The sequence below is a fragment of the Scedosporium apiospermum genome (genome assembly GCF_000732125.1).
Source record: "Scedosporium apiospermum strain IHEM 14462 chromosome Unknown SEQ_SAPIO_0091, whole genome shotgun sequence".
Lineage (NCBI taxonomy): Eukaryota > Fungi > Ascomycota > Sordariomycetes > Microascales > Microascaceae > Scedosporium > Scedosporium apiospermum.
The window spans coordinates 582899-606043 of record NW_015971792.1 but is presented as its reverse complement, the minus strand read 5'-3'; the positions used below and the strand labels follow the sequence as shown (position 1 = coordinate 606043).

The 23145-nt window shown below is 44.8% G+C and overlaps 4 protein-coding genes and 2 pseudogenes across 4 annotated transcripts; 1 reads left to right on the top strand and 5 right to left on the bottom strand.

The window, feature by feature from the left end:
• Positions 1 to 5157: 5157 nt before the first annotated feature.
• SAPIO_CDS4381 (uncharacterized protein) lies at positions 5158 to 6341 on the bottom strand (the record flags this gene model as incomplete). Its single annotated transcript, XM_016786942.1, has 3 exons — positions 5158 to 5224; positions 5303 to 5906; positions 6005 to 6341. The coding sequence occupies 3 exons, from the start codon at positions 6339 to 6341 to the stop codon at positions 5158 to 5160; spliced, it is 1008 nt and encodes a 335-aa protein (XP_016643544.1).
• A 1027-nt stretch (positions 6342 to 7368) lies between these two features.
• Positions 7369 to 8943, bottom strand: SAPIO_CDS4380 (annotated as a pseudogene; the record flags this gene model as incomplete).
• A 1156-nt stretch (positions 8944 to 10099) lies between these two features.
• Positions 10100 to 10764, bottom strand: SAPIO_CDS4379 (uncharacterized protein; the record flags this gene model as incomplete). Its single annotated transcript, XM_016786941.1, has 4 exons — positions 10100 to 10192; positions 10264 to 10330; positions 10396 to 10551; positions 10664 to 10764. 4 exons carry the CDS (start codon positions 10762 to 10764, stop codon positions 10100 to 10102), a joined length of 417 nt encoding a protein of 138 aa, XP_016643543.1.
• A 1291-nt stretch (positions 10765 to 12055) lies between these two features.
• On the bottom strand, positions 12056 to 13685 carry SAPIO_CDS4378 (uncharacterized protein; the record flags this gene model as incomplete). The annotated part of the gene is made up of 4 exons (XM_016786940.1): positions 12056 to 12174; positions 12264 to 12810; positions 13017 to 13415; positions 13551 to 13685. The coding sequence occupies 4 exons, from the start codon at positions 13683 to 13685 to the stop codon at positions 12056 to 12058; spliced, it is 1200 nt and encodes a 399-aa protein (XP_016643542.1).
• Positions 13686 to 15110: 1425 nt separating this feature from the next.
• Positions 15111 to 16963, top strand: SAPIO_CDS4377 (Kynurenine 3-monooxygenase; the record flags this gene model as incomplete). The annotated part of the gene is made up of 4 exons (XM_016786939.1): positions 15111 to 15222; positions 15334 to 15551; positions 15626 to 16054; positions 16196 to 16963. The coding sequence occupies 4 exons, from the start codon at positions 15111 to 15113 to the stop codon at positions 16961 to 16963; spliced, it is 1527 nt and encodes a 508-aa protein (XP_016643541.1).
• Positions 16964 to 17905: 942 nt separating this feature from the next.
• SAPIO_CDS4376 lies at positions 17906 to 18634 on the bottom strand (annotated as a pseudogene; the record flags this gene model as incomplete).
• Positions 18635 to 23145: the final 4511 nt, after the last annotated feature.

Here is a 23145-nt window from a genome sequence, read left to right as displayed (position 1 = left end):
TCAACTCTTTATACTATAATAATAATAATTATTTTAAATTTATAATCTATAAGCTATATTATCTAATTAGATAATATTAGTTTAAGATTAAATTAAGTAGTAATAGCTATAATAGTTTAAAATAACCTTACTATAAATATAATAATATAAGTATTATCCTTATATTTTATTTACTAGTCTCCTTTAATAATTAAATAAGCTTTAAACTTCTAAAGTTAATAGTATTTATTAAATTTATATATATATATTTATATATAGTCTAATATCTAATAGTCCTTAGTATTCTAAATATCTTCTTTCTATTAGGATTTTATTTTTCTATAGCTTTATAAATATACTTTCTTAGCTTCCTTAAACTAAAAGCTAAAAAGATAGTATATAAGTTTATAATAGTACTTTAAAAATTTAAGTAGTTAGCTTTTATATAGAGCTTTAAGGTTCTTATTATTTTAAGCTAATTATTATATTTAAGTTTAATTAACTACTTTATTTTCTAAAAGCTTCCTATTTTTAGCTAGCTTTCTAGTAGTAAAGGTAGCTTTCTATAACTAAAATAAAATTATCTTAACTATTAGAGGCTTTAAGAATTATTTTAAGATTATAGTAAAAAGAGAAGATAGTTTTTATAAGAAAGAATCTAGAAAAGTTAAAAGAAATATTTAGTATTAGATTTCCTATTTTAGTTCCTTTTTAAAGTTAATTTCCTTTTCCTTAGTTATTCCTTTTTTATTTTCTTAATCTTTTTCTTTAAATATTAAATTAAACTTATATTTAAGCTTATATAATATACTAATATTAAAGATTTTTTTATCTTTTTCCTCTTTTAAGATCTAATACTAGTTAAGGAGAGTATTATAGTTAGGTAATAGTATTAGTTCTTATTTTTTAATAGCTTCTTTTCCTAGATAAAGCTTATCTTTATTAAAAATAATATCTTTAATATTAATAATCTTATTAGTAACTAAGTTTTATATCTAGTAGATATTAAAAGAATTATATTCTATAAGATAATTAATCTATATCTTTAAATTTAGATATTTTAGTTTATTCTATTTCTATATTATTTTTATAATTAAAGTAAAAGCTTTATATTTATAAGCTTTTAAATATAATTAATTAGGTAGTTTTAATAAAGTTAGAAAGCTTCTTTTCTTTATTATAGTAATTTAAAATACTTTAATTAAAGACTTTTATTTTTTAACTTACTTAGGAGTTTTATTAAGTAGATAGATACTAGCTTTTAAGATTTCTAGTTATAGTATATTAGGAAGTTTAATATAGATTATATTATCTTTTTTATTTTTAATTTAGACTACTTATATTATAATTTTAATCTTTTCTTTTACTATATTTTCTAAGTACTCTACTAAGCTATTTTATTTTTAGGTATATAGAGTAGAGAATTTAACTATAATATAGTAAACTATTTTAAAATAGAGCTTTACTTCTAGTACTTTAACTTCTAGTTTTCTATTATATTTTATATAAGTAGTTTTTAAGTTATATAGCTTATTAATTATATCTAAGAAGTAGTTAAGGGTAAAAATAATAGTTAAAATAATTTAGTTTAGAAGATAATAATTTTATATTATTCTAAAATAGATATTTATTAGTAATATAAGGCTTTTTATTTCTCTATAATCCTTTTTAAAGTTATAGAAATTTAAAACTATCTTTTTATATAAACTTAAATATTCTCTATTTTTTAAAATTCTTCTAATTTTATATTTTATCTTACTTAGCCTATATTAATTATACTTAATAGTAGTTAAGCTTTTTATTATTACTTTTATAGAAGTATTTATAAGATATTTAAGAGTTTTTAGTCCTAGGTAACTAAGTTTAAGGTATTATTTTATATTTTTAGCTTTTAATAATAATAGATAACTTTAAATAGCTTTATTAAATTTATTTTAGTAAATATAGAAAACTATTCTATCTATTTTAATAAAGATATATTCTAGTATATATTAGCTTTCTATATCTACTATAAAGTAGAAAATAGACTTATCTATTTACTATATAATATTATAGATACCTAGCTTATAGTCTTAGATATATCTAACTTAGTAAAGCCTTTTTAGTAAAATAAAGTTAATAGTAATAGCTTTTATATAAGCTATATCTTTAAAGGTTAAAATAATAGATTATAATTAATATTAGAGTTTAATTTTAACTTTATTATAGTTAAGAATTAGGAGCTACTTACTTCCTACTAATATAAAGTTATTATAGGCAGGCTTAAAGTTATAAAATCAACTAAATTAATTAAAGATATAGATATTAGATCTAGAGTTAAGTATAGTAAAGTTTTTTAGAAAGTAGTTAGAGATTAAGAAAAAAGCTATTTCTACTATATAGAATATAGCTTTAATATAAATAGTTATTAATAATTAGTTTTTATCTTATTCTTTTTAAAACTTAATTCTTTTTTTATTATTTTATTTTTAAAACTTTTCTATTTTCTTAGCTTAATTAAAATTATTAGCTAGTAGCTTTTTAATCTACTATTTCTTCTTCTTTATTATTATTTATTTCTTTAGAGGTTTTTTAATAATATAGAAATACTTTTACTAAAAATATTTAAAGAGCTAATAAACTTAGTAAATATTAAAATATACTCTTTCTCTTTTTCCTACTTTCTTTAGTAAAGTAGCCTTATTTTTAAGCTTAAAGTTATTAGTAATACTATTAAAGTATTTATTTTCTTTTTTATAGAAAATTAAGCTAAAGGCTTCTTTAGTAATTCTTTTTATTTAAGCTTCTACTATCTTTCCTTTTATATAGAAATTAAGAGCTCTTACTATTTTTTAATAGGTAAAAGTATTATCTTTAATTTCCTTCTAATAGATTAACTTATAACTTAAAACCTAGTTTTTAATAAAGCTATTAACTACTAATATAAAATATAAGAACTAGTAGTAGGCCTTAATAGTTTCTAGTAGCTTAAGTTATTTTCCTTTTATTATAACTTTTTACTATTAAGTAAGCTATATCTTCTAGTTTTTTAGTATTTTAGTTAAATAGCTAACTACTTTAAAGTAGTTATTAATAGTTATTATAATTTCTTTAAGTTTAGTAATATTAATAGCTTCTTTTAAATTTTTAAACTAGTTTTAGATTAGAGCTTAAATATAGTAGATATTAAAAAAGAAAATAGAAAGTATCTTCTAGATTTTTTTCTTTATTTTCTTTAGTTTTTTTTCTTATTTTTTAAATTTAGTTAGTTAGAATTTATAGTTTAAGTAATAGAACTTTTATTATTTTAAGCTTTCTTTAGATAGCCTAGAATTCCTTAGTTATAGTATTATTCTAGTTATTATTACTTTAGGAGTATAGGGATAATTATTAATAAAGGTTTTCTTTCTAGGAGGAGTTAGCTTTTTAATTAGTTTTTCTCCCTTAAGAATAACTTTCCTAATACTATTATTAAAAAATAAGCTTTTAAATTAGTTTTTCTAACTTTCCTAGTTATCTTAACTTTTAAAGATAATAATAATTATTTAGTTTAATAGGTTTAATAAGATATTATTAGCTATAGTTAGTAGATTTAGTATAATAAGTATAGTTATTGAGGGTAAAGGTTTTCTTTTCTTAAAAGAAGAAGCTTTCTTTAGCTAAAGCTAGATATATATATAGATATATAGAATATCTTAAGCTGGATTATACTTAGTCTCAGTCTGAGGTTTGTTTTATAGTTTGATAGTTATTTTAGGTCCTTTTCTAGGAAGTCTGATCTTCTTAGATACCTTTTTAGATATTTTGATATCTCTTTTCTATAGTATTTTTTATATAAAAGTGGTTAGCAAGTGTTTAGGGTATAGGAAAGGAATGAGATTTTTAATTGTTTGAATATTGGTATCAAATTGGGGGCGAAATATGGTATATGTGAAAATAGTGATTATTGAAGAACTGAAATTTCCTCTGTTTCCAGCCCCTAATTACCTTCCTTAAATAGCCACCGGTTTCCACTTAGTTTCTGCCTGAAATATTAGGTTCCATTTTTACATGTGGGCTAACAGGGTGTAGCTAATCGAGATCTATGAAGTACTAATTGCTTGTGGCGTACAAAAGGTACGAAGGTATGAGTCGTGCACCGAGGTACCCGTGTACATGATATTAATTGGTTTGATTTCATTGATCGATCTGCGAACCCCGCCCCCACATCGCTGGTCACGGCTTCTTCGATTGCCCATCCGGGGCAGTCATGTGGAGAACCTGGGGTCGGTACTTTATCCACTCCGTCCATTCTGATACGAAATCGTGCGTTCCATTGTCATAACACTTCTCCAACTGTGGGCTGCGACTCGTGAGAATGGAGTCTCAAAAGGCCAATTAGTTTATAACAGATTTGATAACTAAATTCATGTAAACTTACTGAGGAGTATGCTTCAGAAGCGACCTCGGTACTTTTAGAGTCCGTTTGCTCTGATACCCTCAATCCTTCTGATTCCACTCGTACGCTTGTGTAGTCTCGTGCACCCGGAGAGAGAGGGATTGGCCGTCCATGAAATTTCGGCATGGCAATTGTCTCACTTCTGTCCTGGCCCGAGAAGGAGTGCGATGTGCGTGCATTGACTTGGATTTGTTGTGCCTGACAATTCGATATGTCCAACAGCATCTTTGAACCACTTCATCCAGCCCTCTGGTTCCGCAGTTGCTACACCCGAGACATCCGATTACCCAGGCTTGTTTAATGTATCAATATCATATGGGGCATGTTACCGCCCAGACTTTCCGACTCGAAGAACTATTTCGAATCAAAAGTGCTCTTTGAAAGGGTCAAAAAGTAGGGACTCGGAACATGGTTGATGTGTGCGAGGCTTATTATGACACATAGGACATCAATCTATGCGGCTGCCCATACCCTAATATGTACTCGATGGAACGAATGAACGAAGACGCATTCTATCTCGCAACTATTCTAGGCGGCATGTGTTGCCGATTGCTGTGCCTGTTCTCCTTTCTATTGTGCTCAATGAACTTACTCATGGACTTCATCCCCCATAGCTAGCCCGTAGATGCCTAGCTTTTCCGAATCATAATCGCCACAATCCAGCCTACCCCTCGGAAAAAAAAAACACATCCTTCACGCCCTCGAAATAGCCAGTTACGATTGTAGTTTATAGGACGGGGTGACCATGAGCGCCTCCTCTGTTAAGCAACGACACCAGTACCAGCCTTGGATTCCAGAAACGAGCAGACACATGATGCGGAATCAGTGCTTTGATTAGGCAGTCAGCTTATGTGGCTAAGAACATACTTGCAAAAGACTATCGATGAGAAAGCTGTTTACACATACCTGTATGCGTACGGAATGGTCAGCGATCCCGCCTGAGTAATGCTGGTATCGCTGTTGGTGAAAATGTTGTTTCTGGACACGGCGAAGCCATCTTTCTGGCTGTCAAGGTTCGTCACAATTGCTCGACGAGTGTCCGTGAAGCTAGTCTCCTCAACAAGCACTTGGGCTCCCATCCGCGAGTTGATGCCGGAGCTCGGGTTCCCCACGTAGCAGCTGCTATAAATGTGAGCCGTTCCGAACCGTACGCTAGGCAAACGGCTGTTCACATTGGTCCAGTGGTTGTGGTGAAAGGTCACTCTAAGATGGCCTGTATCTTCATCGGCGTTGTTGTCCGAGTGGCCGATAAGGCTTCCTTTCCAGTGGTCATGAAACTTGCTCCAGCTGACCGTCACAAAATCAGACGCATGTGTAATGTCCAACAGGCCGTCGTAAGTGTCCTTGTCCCCGGCAATGCCCTCGGAGGAGAATTCACAGTGGTCGACCCAAACCTGTGTAGCATTGTCTAGAGAAAGCAGGTCACCCTTCTTGGGAGCCTTGTGAAATTTTAAATTTCGCACAATGACGTTGTTGATCTTCTTGATGCGGAAACCACCATCGATAAGGCCTAGTATTTGTGATTCGATAGGGGGTTAGAAAGTGCCTCGCAAGATAGATTTTTCGACCCGAGGGTGAGAAAGCTATGGATCGGCTGGTGCTGCATACCGGAGTTTTCACCAACACCAATGACGGTGGTATCGCTCTTAAGATCAATGATGCCACAGCCTGATAATGTCCCCGAGATCTTAATTACACCACCCGCTTTAACAGCCGACTCTAAGGTCGAGCACGAGGTCGCCGTAATTCCTTCTCCATCACCACCTCCAGTAGTGCCCGCAGCGTAACCGACAAGTTCGTCGATAGCGGTGCCACATGATTGCCTCGTTGAAAGCGCGGGCGTATTGTTCTGGATGGGAATACGGGCATAATTCAAAGAGGCACCTGAAGCAAGGGCGAAAATGGAACTAAGGAGGACGAGACTGAGGCCGCTTGACATATACATCGTGGCTTTGGCTAGTTTGTTAAAGGAGAGAATGTCAGAAGGCAAGAAGAGAGAATAGACGATATAATAACAGTAATGACAGACCTTCACCTAATGAAAAGAAAAGAAGACTAAATTTTTGGGCGTTGGGGTGAAGATCGTGCCATATATCGCATAATATCCAGCAATCAGGATGAAGTCTCTCGATCCCGCAGACTCCGGAGGAGCCACATGGTAAGGAGATCGCCCGAGTAAGTAGGATAACGGGCAGGGGTTGACGATCCGCCTTTCATCTGAAAAGAAGAATCTGCAAGGGAGATCCCTGGGCCGTCTTTCCACCTCCTGCCATCAAGCATGGTGTTTGGTACGGTAGAATAGGAATAGTAATTGCCTTCACGTGTGGTCTCATCTCGGATCAGAACGCACAAACCACACCGGCAGTTCAGAAGCGGGCCAATGAAGTTCTTAGTCGCTCGAAGATTCCACTCTGTTTAAATATCAAGTGTCTAATATAATATTCATATGTCTTAGAAGATAACCTGTCAGAGCAATGACAGGCCTAGGGATGGTACGCACACCGGAAGACAAAATTCCAAGTTCCATTTGTTTGTGGGAGGGGAGTGGAGGGAATTCTAATGGCTAGGGGCTGCCGTAACCCTATAGCCCCTGTGAAAATAAAACGGTTGCTATTGTTATGAAACATTTGTGGATCTCTGGATGGCTGCTAAAGAGGATTAACGGGACTCTGGGGTGACACCGCCTGGGAGACATGGCCTTAGCTATCGTGTGATACGATTTTGATCATTGTCCCAACTTGCGAAGCAATAGCCCTTATCCTCCCACTTCGGCCGATGGCCCAGCGCCAAGAAGGGGTGAGAGGGGGAGTGCGAAAGGGATGCTCGTCAAGGTAGCGTTTTCAGATGAGCCACGCAGTCGTCGCCGGTCTTTCTTTCCTCCCGAGAAGGCGTCCGATGCGGTCTGCCAGTGAAACCACCCTCCAAGCGGCGTAGCGAAACAGAAGCTGGTTTGCACACTTGGGAAAGCGTGCTCAATCCCACAGCCGGATTTGGCCGTCGTGACCACCAGTAAACACCTTGCTGGTCTCCTGCTGCGACCACTGAACGCAAGTAAGTGCTTCCGTCCCTGCCTTCATTTTATGGAGCATCTTGCAAGTTTTCCAATCCCACACTACCAAGTACCCCGCCGAATCGCCGCTTGCGAGGAACTGCCCATCGGGGCTGACGGAGACGTCGATCGCAGTCCCCGCGGTATGGTGGCCTCTGAAAAATTTCTTCCGGCTCTGGCGAATCTTCTCCCCGGTCGAATAGACAAGAGCCTCATTATTGGAGCTCTGGTAGATTGCATATTTACCGTTGGGATGGAGGGTGCTTCGCGTAAGCGGGAAGCTGTCCACTTCTGGCATGATGTACTTGACTGGTACAGGAATGCTCCAGTCCCAGGCCCTCACCGATTTATCATCGGATGTAGAGAGGAACCGTCCACCCTCCTCGATAAACTCCAGCGTATTTACTGCGGCGAGGTGATGATTATAGTCCTGGACAATGTCGTTGCCAGTCCTCACGTCAAACTGCAGGATTTGACCCGAGGACATGCCCGCGAGGAATTCGTTCCTATGCTCTGCGCTATCATTGTTGAACTTGATGACATGCGGGGTCTTCCCTGTCGTGAACTTGGAAATACACTTCCCCGTTTCCGTATCCCACAGCTTTATCATCCTATCCCAAGAAGAGGAGATAAACTTGGTGCCATCGTAATTAAAGCATAGGTCCGATAGAGCCTTCGTATGGCCCGAATACGACCGCAAAAGCTCCCTGTCGTGATAGCAGTCCCAAATCTTGATGGACGCATCGGCGGATCCAGAAAGTAAGAGATGACTGGACCTTGGAAAGAGTCGTAGGACAGTGATGGCTTTGGTGTGGTTCTTCCAGGCATATATCTGCCTTTTTGGAACGTAATTGGTGATGCTGCCGGGTTCCTTCTGCAGGTCGACATCGAGGTCCTGTGGGATGTGCATGTACGTCCTCCCTTGGTAGTCGAACTCTTGCGAGCCGTGGAAGATGGTTGTCTCATCGCCTAACTCAGCAACTTCTTTCCTCCTAGCGAGGGATTCTGCAGGCGCCCTGAGCACCGTCCCGCTCTCGATTATGTCCCCCTCCTCTTCCTCGACAATCTCGTATTCTTCGTCGCTCGCGAGCGGCTCGTCCTCGCCGACAACTTCGAAGTCATCTTTCTTGTACCGGGCCCATGGCCCCACGTAGCTATTCGGGCCCTCGACAACGGTTGCGTTCCCTTTGCTTTCGCGGGTCGACCGTAACCGCGCGTTTGCCTGTTTGATGTCCTCACCGGTGAGGTAGGACCGCTGAGGGCCTCCCTTCCGCTCAACAGCCTGATGCTTCGAACGAAATGTATGTTCGCTGAGATATGTTTCTGATGCGGTGCCCGTAAGAACATTTTTCTTCCTTTTTAGAGGGTTCGTCTGCGACGTAGTAAATGGGTTCTGGGGCCCGAGCATGGGCTGTGAGAGATGATCGCCTGAATATGCGTCGACCGCGTGGGAGGGACCAACGTCTTGCCGCGCTATCAACGCATCCCTTGGGGCCATATTGGCCGGGTACTCGGAAAGATCCGACATCTCTCGTGAGAATCGTGGGTCGCGTTTTCAGGGAGTCGTTGTCACACGGAGTGTCTGACAAATATATTGCTCTTCTTTGGTTAAAGGATAGCTTTGGAGAGTAGGTGTCAAAGCTTGAATAAATATGCAGCTGCGATGGCAAACTCGTTAAAAATGCTGCAGCAGGAACTGTTCGATACAGAGGGGGATTTCAGGGTTTCCCCCATAGAGAACGGTTCCACAAACGAATTAGCGGTTCGGGAGAGGTTCGGCTAAACAGAAAACGAGCGTGTCGTTACCATACCGAGCAAAGAAATCGCCAGTTTGGCTTGGGTTTGATGGGATTGGTTTGTTGATTTGATAGTGTGTCCAATCAATTAATCTTGAAGGTCCAAAACGCTACCTAAGAATCCTCCGTTTCTGCTGCGGTCAAGAGCAACCTCCTGAACTTTCATTGATCCCTTTCCACTGACTTCAATTCTTGGCCTTGGGAAGCATGGTGACGCAACTCCCCTGTCAAAGGGTAGGTTTATTATACCTTTGTATGCTGGAAGCTTCTCCAAGGACAGCTCGACAATAATGCATTATGTGTCAACAAGCACACACACCGTCCGTGATGGTGCGATAAGCATACAGGGATGCCTTACAAGATCGTAACACACATCTCGAAAAAGCGTCGTTATCGTAGCTTCTCTTCAGGCTACCTTTAAATAAGCAGTACCGCACTCCAAGCTCCAACATGCATTCCGGCTCGTTTGTACCGGGCTCCAGAGGTTCAGCTTTTGCTCTACGGCGCAAAAAGATCCCAAAGCCCCTCAGTAGAAATTTGCATTAGACATTGAGGAGGGAAAGGACGAGAAAAAAAAAAAAGTCGGCAATAGCGCCAGAACAAGTCGCAAGCCAACAGAATCTCACTAAACATAAACCGACCCCGACCCGTAACCGTTCGTGAAGTCATGCTAGACAAAATACAGTATTCTAACCCATACCCATCATTCTCCCGGAAAACTCGACCAAAAAGGGCTGTAGGAGAACAACCGCACCTAGTTCCTGCCCAGATTACCATGGAAAATGGTCTGGTTGGCAACTAAAGGCTTGCCAGGGGCCAGACACATCTCCAATTGTGAGACGTCCATGGCATCATCGCTTAGCTGGCCTCATCCTTAATCAGGGCAACAATCATGCTGTAGAGGTAGAAGAAGAACATGACGAGGTGAAACGCGAGCTTGGCAAACGACTCCTAGAAAGATGAGAAACGAGATTTAGCAAATGGGCAGCTTTGTTCATTCGGGAACATCGGAACAGTCGCACCTTTTTGTGGATGTTAAGCTTTCGGAAAATCTCCGTCGCGTCGAGAAGATGGGTGTTTTCCACAATCCTGAGCACGCACATTTGATTAGAGCCACATGAAGTCGAACGTAACTAGGGTTCTCGGGAGCATACTTCTTCGCATTCCATGCCACGAGCGGTAAGTTGAGGATAAGCGGCAACCAGTATCCGTTGATGAGGAAGAGGAAGGTGAGGAAAACATGCACGGCCGCCTCGGGAATGATGTACGTGTTTAAGCGGTTGCAGAGATCGATCGGGTTGATATAGTCACTGAAAAAAAGGAGTGAGCAACCTTGTCGCGAGACGAGAGAACAATAATGCCAGTAGATTGGCACCAGCATGCATAATAGATGAAACCATCTATCTCAGCATTTCCACTCACCATTCCAGATCACTATACATGATAGTGAAGAACACCTGAAGAAACAGGTTGACGGCATTTATCAAGACCGCCAGGAGATACAGCCACGCCTCGCCCGACATATTTGCAGAATATCTGGAGGGTGAAAATAGAAAGACTTGGTTCGTTCTGGATTCGGCTCGAGATACGAGAAGAAAAATAAAAGGCCAGGTCACACGTGGACGTGGACTTTGATACGTTGTTGGTCGGTTGCGCGAGTGTAGTGGTAACAGGAGTCTTGGGAGCTCGCGCAAGTTTTTTCCGTGCTCCGTCGTGTTTCCTGATCTGTGGTGCGGTTACTACCCCAAATAACCAAATTACCTGGTACGAGTCGAGGGAGCAAGGCACAGGCGCAGAAGTCGAAAGGTACGCTTAGGAAAGGAGAAATAGGGGAAAGTATCGAGCAATAATTTGTCGGGGAGCAGGTTGGGCTTGAGGAGTGGTTGCGCGGAGCCGCAAGTAAGAAGGTTGGGAAAAGTCGAGTGGCAGGATAGTGAACAATGATGCAAGGCCGAGGTGCTTGCGACGGGATCAGGAATTCAGAGGTGGTGATGTATTGTTGGGTGCTGACATCAACCAACGCTGTACCTTCGTACCGAGGGGATGCTTCGTCAATACTTTGTATATTAATTCGTACGGAGTAATAGGGTCCAAAAGACGCAATTTGGACCGTTCAAACGAAATGACAGCCTTCGAAGTAGGGCTCTGGAGGGTTGAGGCGATGAGAATAGTGGACTGAGGCATAGAGAGAGTACGCCACAGCTACGAAGTACTCCGTCCATTGATAGCCAGGCATGAATCCGACACTGTAAGCACAGGCCACGAAGTACGAAGGCTCGCCCGTTCCACCGAGCTTCTTGAATTGATAGTTTAGTTTAGCGTCAAGATTGGGGGCGTAACCTTTGCATTCAAGTAGAATTTTGACTTCCTCCTCGAATTCGGCGGCGACAATTACCTACAGTATACTTCGTACCTGTGTACATAATACAAAGTAGTCTGGTTACGATAATATTACATGTTGCTTTGGTGCAAACGCATATCCGAGTCTCGATCGAAAGGGGAATATAACTTCGTTGAGGAATTGATCAAGGAATTGATCAACAGCTTCAAATCCTTTGCTTTCTCCTCCTATTTCTTCCTTTTCTATTTCTTCCTTTTCTCTTTCCTTTTTTCTTACTAAATTTTTTCCGAAATGCCAACAGGCGACCCGACCGACATGAGGCGGTTGCAAGACTATAATCGACGGTCGAGGACAAATTTGAATATTACGAAGTTCCCGAGAACACCAAGGCTAGCTTAATAGCAAAATATGAATATTTATTTTACACCAGCTGGGTGGTATCTTCTTTTGCTGCCCTATTCATAATGCCGCGATCATTTGCGATCGTTCGTCTCTCGCGCCTCGGCGGGCATCGAAACCGGCCCCCCTGGGGAGTCTGGCATCCTTGCCGTTAATATTTCCACGCCAGTCTCGGTGACGAGGAGAGTGTGTTCTGTTCGGCGAACGGATCATGTTAGTCAAAACATTCAACGCATCGCTCTTCCCACGATACACCTATATAGGAACACGACAAGAACTTACCAAACTGTGCGGTTCTCTTGCCGTCTATCGTTGTGCTCGTCCAGTTATCTGGCCAGGTGACATCACGATACGACCCTAGCGCAATCATGGGCTCGATGGTGAAAGTCATACCTGGCTTCGCTTCGCCAGGAGTCTTGTTTTTTGCATAATGTGGGATGTTGGGAGCGCAGTGGAAGAGCCGATTGATGCCGTGACCGCAGTAGGACCGGATGGTACTGCAGCCCTTTGACTTGGCATACTTCTCGATAATGTTACCAAACTCCCTAAATGGGACGCCCGGCTTCACAGCCTTGATGGCGAGATCGAGACATTCGCGTGCCGTTTCCACTACCCTCACGGAGTCCGGATCCGCCTTAGCCTTGTCGCCAACGTAGTACGTCTCGTTCAGGTCGCCGTGAAAACCCTCGTGATAGAGGGTGACGTCGATGTTGAGGATATCTCCGTCTAGCAGGACGCGCTGATCGGGTATGCCATGACAGATGACTTCGTTTGGTGATGTGCAGACAGACTTGGGAAAGTGGTTATAGTTGAGTGGTGATGGATATGACTGCAGCACGGTTGGGTCAGTATCAGCGTGAGGATGTCCCTGAAGTGATAATTCAATGCGGATCCATGGCTCGCAGGGCGAAACAGAAAACCCTTCGCCTCCAAAGCCCAGCCAAGAGGCCGGGTGAATGAGAGCCGAAAAGGTAAAGAAAAAAAATTCCTCTACGGGTTCCGCTTATCCATGTCCTTCCTCCATTCTCCACTTACTTTTCTCTCTATGCAAGCCTTGTGGACAATCTCGTCTATGTAGTCGGTGGTGACTCCGGGGCGGATAGCGGCAGCGGCGATGTCGAGAACTTCACGCGCGAGGCGGCAGACCTTGCGCATGCTGTCTTGGGCTTTGGCGTCGAGTATCTCGATCTTATTCCGGCCAGGCATGGCTCGGTACTTGGGGACACCATCTTCGGACCATTCGGGGTGTCGTATGCTCTTGGGGATGACACGCTTAGGCGAGAGGGGATAGACGGGGCGGAGGGCGCCAGTATAGTTGAAGGTCGGGAAGGGGTTGAAGTGGCCAGTAGCTGGATCGGGTTCAGAAACTACCTTCGGAGCAAGGATGTGGTGTAGGATATTACCCTGAGACCTATGAAGCGCCTTGTGCTCGCTCTGTAGTATCGTCAGCAAGGGACCAGGATATCAAGTGTGGCTGCAGAGATAGGTTACGCCGCCGACATGCCGACAACTAATTGGGTAGAAGGATTGAGGGTCCAATCTGCGCTGGTATTGAGCCGCTCGACTTACCCAACTTTTCTTAAAGCATTCCTGCGAACAGAAGAAGCTGTCCTTGATGCCGAGCTTGATGCAGGTGGGACACTGAAGGGAGTCGGCAGCCTTTTCACAGCCTACGCCAAGGCACTTCCGAGGTGCCGATGACATGGTAATTAGTCACTCACGCATGTGCATACGAAGTATATTCGACCCTGATGGCTACTTATTTTGAAGCGGTTCTTTAAAAGTTGGTTGTTTCGACGGGCGCGTTTCTAGATTTGTGCGCAAGGCCAGGGGCGACGAGATCTACTAATTGATAGTGGCGGGAGACGGGAGGGGGAAGGCGGCATGTGAGCCACGCATAATAAAATTTTCGAGAAATTTTCCAGGTACCTCCGTAAACGACAAATGCATTGTATTGGTGCAATTCTTGGCGACTTCACACGAAGTCCTCGAAGTACTTTGTAGGGGACGTTTGCCCAGCAGCGGTCGACTTGGTTGAGGAAGGGCAAAGTAAGTACTCCGTACTTGTCCAATCTTCGAGCTCGGAGCCAACGCTACCCCGCAGCAGCAGGGCCTTGAAGTTCAATGTGGTGAATTGAATCTGCCAAAAAATCGCGGGTTCTGTTGTCATTTTAGCGAGATTTTGCAACTGTGATATTGGGAATTAAGAGGATCGGTATCCTTCATGTCGATATTCCACCTTGCTCGAGCAACATACGAAGGGTACAGAATCGTCATTAGAACTATAAACACAATGTAGTTGTGCGAGATCTACCTATGTAGCTGCTTACTCACCGTCTCCGACAACGGCAGCCAGCAACAATGGTGGACTCGAGACCCGGGCTTGGGCTCGACAATGGAGTGCTTCAAAATGATAACCTAGTTTCATGTGGCCTGACCATTTATCGCTGCAGGTACAAGACAACAACCCGTTGATCGGATCATTACTGCCTATGTCGTACAGCACGAAGAACCAAAAGCAATACAATTATATCAAGTCCGTCAAGCAACCCATTCAGAATTTACTCTGCCCCGCGCTTGTTAATAGGAAACCGTCACTGAATCAACCAAAATTTGAAGAGATTGATACCCATCATTCCTCGCCCCGGGAAAGCTTAATGACCACCCATGGGTATGTACTTCATAGTAACTGACATCGATGACTCTCTAGGTCGTATCTGTTTGTCCCCCTTCCCCATCGGGACTATCAATTAAGCATTTTCTTGCACCCGCACATCACGCGAGATGTTCCTCCGAATGCTACTTACACGGCGACGCGTGCCACTTGTACATTCCGGCTCCCGCCGCCCTTGATTTTTGGGGGTACAAATAATGTAGCCTCTATTGCCGCAGAACCATTGGTCAATTGCATAACTACAATTGTACCCAGTAACCTGGGGCAGAAAAGAGAGTGGGGTGGTCGACCGACCTCGTTGCCGTCAGTTCTATGCTTAGCATTATAAAAGGGTAAAAAGTGACTCGAAGCCAACCTAAATTTCGAGTCGGAATTTTTTGGCCTTTTGTTTTCAGCCATGGCATTCGCCCCGTAAGCCCTCTATTGCCCAACTTCCTTCTTAGGAGAAGCGAGCCATGCATCATAAACAGAAGATTGTCGTCGTCGGCGCCGGGCCGGTCGGCTCGCTCGCCGCACTTTATGCTGCTCAGAGGGGACACGATGTTGAGATATATGAACTTCGTCCAGGTAAGGTGATTCACACATGGCGACTTGCTGCGCAAATGCGGTATTTCACCTTCCCTCTCACTTACACTAAGAGGGAGAAACTTCACGGGTCTGGATGCTGACGGATACTAGACCTTCGCTATCCTTCAACCGTTCCACTAAACTTCACGAAGTCAATTAACTTGGCTTTGTCTGAGCGTGGTATAAACGCCATTCGCAATGCCGGGCATCCCACTCTCCTCGATTCCGTCCTCAGGGCTACCATTCCCATGAGGGGCCGGATGATCCATCTCCGTCGTTCAGATGGCAGCTTTTACCAGGAGGCTCAGAACTACGACGTCCATGGAAGGGTAATTCGCATTGATGATTTGTTGACTCTCACTACGGTGTCAGCTCGGTTGTCGCTGACACTGGCTTTCAATAGGCTATCCTGGCCATGGATCGGGCGGGCATAAATAAGGATCTGCTCGACGCAATCGAGGGGATGCCTAATGTGAAAATCTTCTTCAACCACAGACTAACCGGCGCCGACTTTCGAAAGTGTCAGGCATGGTTTGAGGTGAAGAACGAAACCCAGGATGGCGACGCTGAGGGAAGGCCCCGAGAGATCCAGGTCGACTTTGATCTCATGATTGGGGCCGATGGCGCTCATTCAGCAGTGAGATACCACATGATGAAGTTTACTAGGATGAATTATTCTCAGCATTATATCGATACGCTGTGGTGCGAGTTCCAAATTCCTCCGCGAGAAGATGCACCAGCGGATGACCCTATGGCCAAGTTTGCTATCTCACCAAACCACCTTCACATCTGGCCAGGGAAGGAATTCATGTTTATTGCTATTCCAAGCGATGTTCGTATACCGCAGCACACCCTGATGGAGGCTGTCCCACCTACCGTTCACCCGTCCTCTCCCACACCCCATCAGCTAATCTTATACTCCCACGGCCCCGTCTCGTCTCGCTAACTCGTGGCCTTTTGATTTTTTTTACAGGATGGCTCGTTCACTTGCACTCTCTTCCTCCCCAGCGCTAGCTATGCTCGTCTGGAGAATGATACCGCTTCCATCCCCTCGTTCTTCGATGAGCATTTCCCTGGGGTAACAGAATTGATTACCCCCGAGGCTCTCATTCAGTCCTTCGAGGCGAATCCTCACCTTCCCTTGATCAGCATCAAGTGCCAGCCACACCATTTTGCTGGTTCTGGGGTCATAGTTGGAGACGCTGCTAGTGCCATGGTTCCCTTTTATGGGCAGGGAATGAATACGGGCATGGAGAGTGTTCGAGTTCTTTTCTCGATGCTGGACAAGTACGCGGCATCTGTAGCGGACAATAATCCACTCGAGATCTCCGACCCGGCGGCGGCAAGCGCGCATCAACGAGCTCTAGCACTTGCGGAGTTTTCTACTTACAGAGTCCCCGATGCGCATGCGATCATCGACCTGGCCCTTCAAAACTACTTGGAGATGAGATCGTCCGTCTTGTCGCCTGCCTACCGCCTACGGAAGTTCCTCGAAGAAACCATCTCTGTCTACCTTCCCGGACTCGGTTGGCGTACCAAGTATTCCCGTGTCAGCTTCGGGAATGAGAGATTCACAGATGTGATGAGGAAGAGCGACCATCAGGGTAAGATTCTTTGGCGAACGTTCGTCGCAGCTCTCTGCAGCCCAGTCGTCATCGCTGGCATGGTGCATTGGGCTCGTCACGCGGAGCGTTTCCCCAGAATATGGAATGGCGTCTTAAGACTGCTGCGCCGTCCATGACGACATTCCTTCCTGCATTTCCATATATTATTTCTTGCTAGCTTATTCCATCTAATTTTCTGTTTATTCCCCCTCCCCGCATTCCCCGTCCCTTTTACACCTCCGATCTTCTGAAACGTACCGGGTGGATGGCTGCAAATAGATGCATCTAGAAGCAATTCCTCGTTCTCCATCTCCGCGTTCTTTCCAAGGCGGCTTATATCAATCTAGAATCACGTACATACGTATAGGATTTGGGAGACGCGGATACGTACTCCCCTATTCGTGGAACTCTGCGGGGGCCCGGCCTTCACAACATTGAGTAAGTATGTCTACGACAAATCATCACCTACAACCGAGCGGGGCCCTATGGGGCTTGGAGAGGCCCGAACCAGACACTCGAGAAATTTAAATACAATATCGGTACTAGTTCCATCTCCGAATCAAATTTACGTTGATAACGAGTATCTGAAAGCGAGGGAGCAACTCCTAGACATGGGCAGATTCCAGATGGCAGTTGTAAAGCTGTCACCACCAACTGAACTACAAAGATCCACAACTAGCGGTTCTGTGTAAACTACAACGAATGGTTCTTTCCTCCACCCCCGCCACCTCTTTCGTTTCACGCTTCATTCACATTAGACCGAGGGCCAGGCTACAATTTCGTGTGTATCATTACAATTACTAAATTATATCTGTGACGGCATATTTGGGCTGTGTCTCAACAGCCTCCTTCACTCAAGGCCAGCGATGATGATGTGCAGGTCCTGACCTCCCTGCTGATGCGATACGCAACCTGTCCAGCAAGCTGCGGGGGATGCGCCCCCCTTTCCTTAGTTGAGCGATACGGATCTAAATCCCGCCAAACCTGCTCCACATCATGCAAGACCGTAAGCTCCGAGGTACATACAAAAATGATGCTCCCAAGACGAACCAAATAGTGTAGTACAGCGGACAGGCCTATCAAGACTTAGCCTTTGCCCTCAGGGGACAATCCCCTCCGCATCTCGTGCACTTGAGGCACATGGGCTTTTGCCACACCATCCTACACCGGCAAACCCAGAGTTCCTGGCGGAGCTTGGTGAAGATGGAATCCCCGGGCACATGCAGGCCATGCCTTACGCCGCATTCGATACAGAATCGTCTAAGAGTGACGACCTTATGGGAAGTGTCTTGAGCGGGAGCGGCGTTGCTGTTGTTTCCTAGCGCTTTTAGAGGTGGCGCCACTCTTTCTCCCCTCGCGTTGACGTAGATTGAATGAGGCTGTTCGGCGTCGAAATGGGCCGGCTCTCGCACACGGAAGCAGATATAGCAGGCAAAGTTCCCGGGTCGTTCCTGGCCCTGGACGACGACGGGGAAGTGCTTGGGGAAGTAATTCTCGGCGCGCATGACGAAGGCGAACTTGTCCTCCGGGGACGCCGCCTGAGGGTTGACGGTTTGGTGGAGGTAGCGGTTTACGCACGAGAGGGCGATGAGGGACTGATAGTCGAGGTAGGAGCATATCTCCTTTCGCAGCTCGGGGGGCAGGCGTTCAAAATGGAAGCGGAGGGGCGAGGATGGCGAGCTGGGTGCGGACACCCTCGCCAATGCCGATGATGGCTGGGAGCCTGATGTCGGGGCGGGCGCTTGCATAGGGGCGATCTGAGGAAGGGATACAGAGAACGAGTGCATTGCCACGGAGGGGGCCGACATGATGACTGCAGCCGACATTTTGGTGGCGACGACCGACGTGGGACGCTGGATTTTGTCGTGTTGGCCAGGCCAGGTTATGTGTTAAGACTTCAAGGACGGGCGTCAACGTGCACGGAAGATGGCCGCTGGCTTATACTAGTGATATATGTTGAAGGCGCCTGGCTGGTTAAGCTGGCGATTAGGCAAGGCTCTTCCCCAGTTTTCGGTTCGAAAGCGAGCGTCTTTCTGGGCGAAGGAGAAAGAAGGTTGGTAATTAAGATGGAGATGTGTTGAGCCGGAACTGAATAGGAGAAAGAATAGATAATCGGCCGAAAGACAAGCTGGTTTGGTATGGAAAGTTCGTGAAGAGATCTCAAACATGCGTTTTCTTCCAGACAATGCGGTAAGGGGATGTATTATTGCTCGTTGAGCCTTTAAGCTGTCTTTGTTTCCTTTTGTTCTCCCTACTCAGGGCGTGGTATAAGGCGTGTCTTCGATGAGGGCAAGGATGAATAATGATGGTGGTTGTCGAGTTGGAGGTGTATGAAAGGATAGAGACCAGAGCAACGCTTGGGTAGTGACGGGCAAAACTGTCAGAGGAACAGGATGGAAGAGACAATAAATACTAGGGAAGCACCTTTCAGGGGAGCGGATCTCGTCAGCTCTCGGGTTCGGACTGGGGTAGTTTGTGTCTTGGGGGTCTGAGACGATGGATGAGAATCAGTCCGGGTGAGAATCGGTCTAATGTAGGTGATACATGCGTGGCCCACACGCTTGTTCTCTAATGTAGTGGGATCTGACTTGGAAGTGGAAACGTGCGTGAGCACCGAGAACAATAAGAAGGGATTGATATACGAAGGTAGAATCTACTATATACTCGTGCTTCGTACAAGAATGTACTGCAGGACGTACAGGGGCATGCAGCAACGGAAAACGGGGTCCTGGAGGGGGAGGGTGGGTGGATCATGGGGGTAGATGGGTAGACGGGGATGAAGACAACATTGAAGCACATTCATCCTGGATCTCAGGTTGCATTCACACATCAGAGCAATCCGTTATATAATATTGATACAACAATAGATACAGAAGAGGGCAAGAAGCTGGAGCCTAGGCCTGAGTTCCAATCTCCTACTGTCCAGGCGAGGATCAATATTATAATAATACCTCGTACGAAGAAGATGCTGCATGCCGACGTCGACAGGGTCCTTGGTGGAAGCAGCCACTGAGAAGGCTCATCTGGGAGCAAGTCACCCAGAGGCTCGCCTGCGTAACTGCACGAGGGCTTCCGAGAGAAGAAGTTAATCTGCATCCCCTTGCTCGACTGGCGAGATCTGCTCCCAGTTACCACATCCCAGGGAATTCAAGGGTGGCCCGAGAGGCCAGGGGCGGGCGACGCCATGAGTATACTTCGTACTCCAATCGTTGTAGTGTAAGAAGGTACGAAGTACGAAGTAAATGGAGACGTTTTGTTGTCGCTGTTGTATCTGTGCTCATAGATTTGAGACTTCGTCCAAGTTGGCAATCACCCTGGCTCGCTGGCCCCCCCACCCTACCTACCATATGACACAACACCTTTGTACGAAGTAGAGAGAATGATGCCGAATACCTCAGTACTCCACGGGAATAGCTGACAATGTTTCGTCCTTCAGACCTTCACGCTCTGTAAAGATCGTTGGTGAGTATGCGGCAAGTCTCGCACAAGGAACGAGAGGGTTCTCGGATTAGCCAGGGGGTGCCCCTTGACCAACGTCCGCAGTAGTTGCGAAGTATGGCGACGGTCTGCCCAGAATTAATTACTGCTTTCATCCTTTGTAACATTGATGTCTTCGTTGAGAGAGTACGAAGTACTGTACATTTGCTCTGTACGAAGTACTTCAAACACACTTTCTCGTCCTACATACAACCCATGCTCATGCCATCCTCATAATCCCAGAGATGTGGTACTCCGCTGGAGGGGATTGGATCCCAGATTCCCACCACCATAGCTCGGGTTCCTTGCTTTGACCGGATTAGGAAATGGTGCGGCCCAGCAGGAAATTCCCTGTCGTCGTCCTTGCACACTAGTGCATGCCATCCAATTGATACTGGAAGGGAACATGTACGAGGTAGTGTCTATAGGTAGGCACTGTTAGATTTAGACCACCACACCAAAAATGAGCGACGTGCCACTCTATAGTGGATGGACATAAAATCTATCATTTCAACAGGCACTACTCGGTCCAATGAATGGAATTGATTTGATGTCGATTGATGGTTGAGTTTCCTTCTGTTAATCCCAAGGTCGGGTTGATCGACAGCCTCGCAGATCTGTGGACCATTCATCATGTCCACAGCCGTCACTCGATGCCATGTCCCTCGGTTCCACGGTTGAAGATTGTCCTGAGAGGCATCCCGAAAGCATCCTCCTTCGTACCCCTGAACAGGCATCTGTGGAGGAATCCGGTGATGCGACATTGTGTCACTGTTCGGCGAAACAGTTCTGACGAAGTTCATGCACTTCCAAACACAATTAGTGATATCCGCCTGAACGCCTTCCTGTGGAAGAACTACGAAGTATGCTATTGATATTACCACAACTACGAAGTACAAACCACGAAGCATCAAGCGCAAGCGCACGGAAGTACGAAATATACTCAAAGGGATATACTCAAAGGCCAAAAAGGGAGAAGTCGAGCCTAGATGAGATCATCCCGCAGCCAGGATCTCTGCAGCAGCAGCAACTACGAAGTATATCGACGAAACTCACCAAGCAGTAGGCCGGCGAGCTCTTTGTCTGTTTTGTGGGCAAGGCGAAGCAATACTCTGTATATTTCTATTGATTAATCGATTAATGTCATTTTGTGTACTTCGTAGGTCCTTGCCAGTGCTGCAGCTGCACCTTCGAGTAATTAATGTCTCACTGCCAGTGGAGAGCTCACGAGTCCGACATGCAGCAAAAAGTGCAGACATTTCCAGATCAGGTTGAGATAGATAATTTGATTTTAATCGCAACTGCCTAGCGGAAGTAAATGTGGTTTTACATTTAATATTATTATTTCGCACTCCACTCCAGATGGTTACAATTGTATGGTTCGTATTGGAGGTCCCCAGATGCAAAGCAATGATGGCTGGTCGAGTCGCATCGGATTCTCTCCCCCTTGCGGGGACCCGCCCACATACGGATTCTAGAACATCAACCCCCTATTACGAAGGAAGTCTGCCGAGTTTCCAAGAAATGTCGGAGCCCTTGCCTCGTACGTCCCTCCTTGAGAGCTTCGGCACAAACTGTCATCTCCCAGGTCTCACCCGAGGACGAAAATTACCGCCATGTTGCTTCCACGATCGCCGCCTTGTTCCGGGCGGCGACGGCATCAGGGACATGATTGCAGACAATCACGATTACGAGGGAGAATATTGGAATCTGGAAACGGGCGTCTCGTTGACACGACCCCTTCCGAAGACTTGAACAAGATTTGCGGAGTGTATGTGTATGTACTTCATAACACTTGAGGCTCAACTCTCTCGGGAGGTCGCCTCGCGTGGCAGACATGGATTATTAGCTCCGAGCGTACGAAGTATGCTACTTCGTACGCTCGTCGTACATGTAGCGTAATTTACTTCAGATTGTATCTTTTAGGGGACTGATGATACATGCACCTGACGGCACGCCGACTTGGTCCTTCGTAAAATAACTGTCACCACCAGGCCATCTGTAATTTCCCTTCTGGGCGCTCTGCATGAGCTTGGGTCATCCAACAGAGGCGTGCTACTTCGTAGATATCCACCTCCTGAGGGATAAACAAGGGAGTGGCTCACTCCAACCGACACTTTGTCATGCTCTCTCCTTCGTTGTGAAAAGGTCAAATTACGCTCACGTCGGCGGTATTTTACTTCGTAGTAGCCATCTTAGCGGTGAGAATTCCCAGTTGGGGCTTTGGTAACTGTTAACAGACAATTGAGGAGACCCTACAAAGTACGAAGTAGGTACAGTAGGTCACTGGTACGAGGTTGGAGTCGAAAGAGCCAGGCCAGTTTGCCTTGCGTCACTACGGAGTACGAAATAGCCTCAAGGTGACCACTGCTCGGATGACCTGGCGGCGGATGCTTCCGCTCGCCAGGGGCTTCCTCTATACAAGTACGAAGTATCCAGTAAACTTCATAGTGTATGAAGTCCGGTGGTTGGCTGGGTTGGCTGACTGCGAGCATGGCACTTGGGCCTTGGAGCGACAGCCAAAGTGCCATTAAGATCTGATACTTCGCAGTAGTTAATACCCCCCAGGAATTACTTGACTGGAGGTCAATGACCCAAACAGCACAGCGCGCCACCCCTAACTCCAAGTACATAGAAACTCCTCCATGGAAATAGCATCTCCCACTGCATTCCTCAAAGTGTGCTGTTATGCATTAGAACAGAGTCATCGGAATTGGAGATCATCGGCTTCAGTGTTGCTGGTGACGAGCTGGGGCAGCCCTAAGAAGCCATCATCTCTTTGTGCTATTTACTTCATCGTCCACAAAGACCAGCATTATTTCCCTCTCCTGCTTGTGTACCT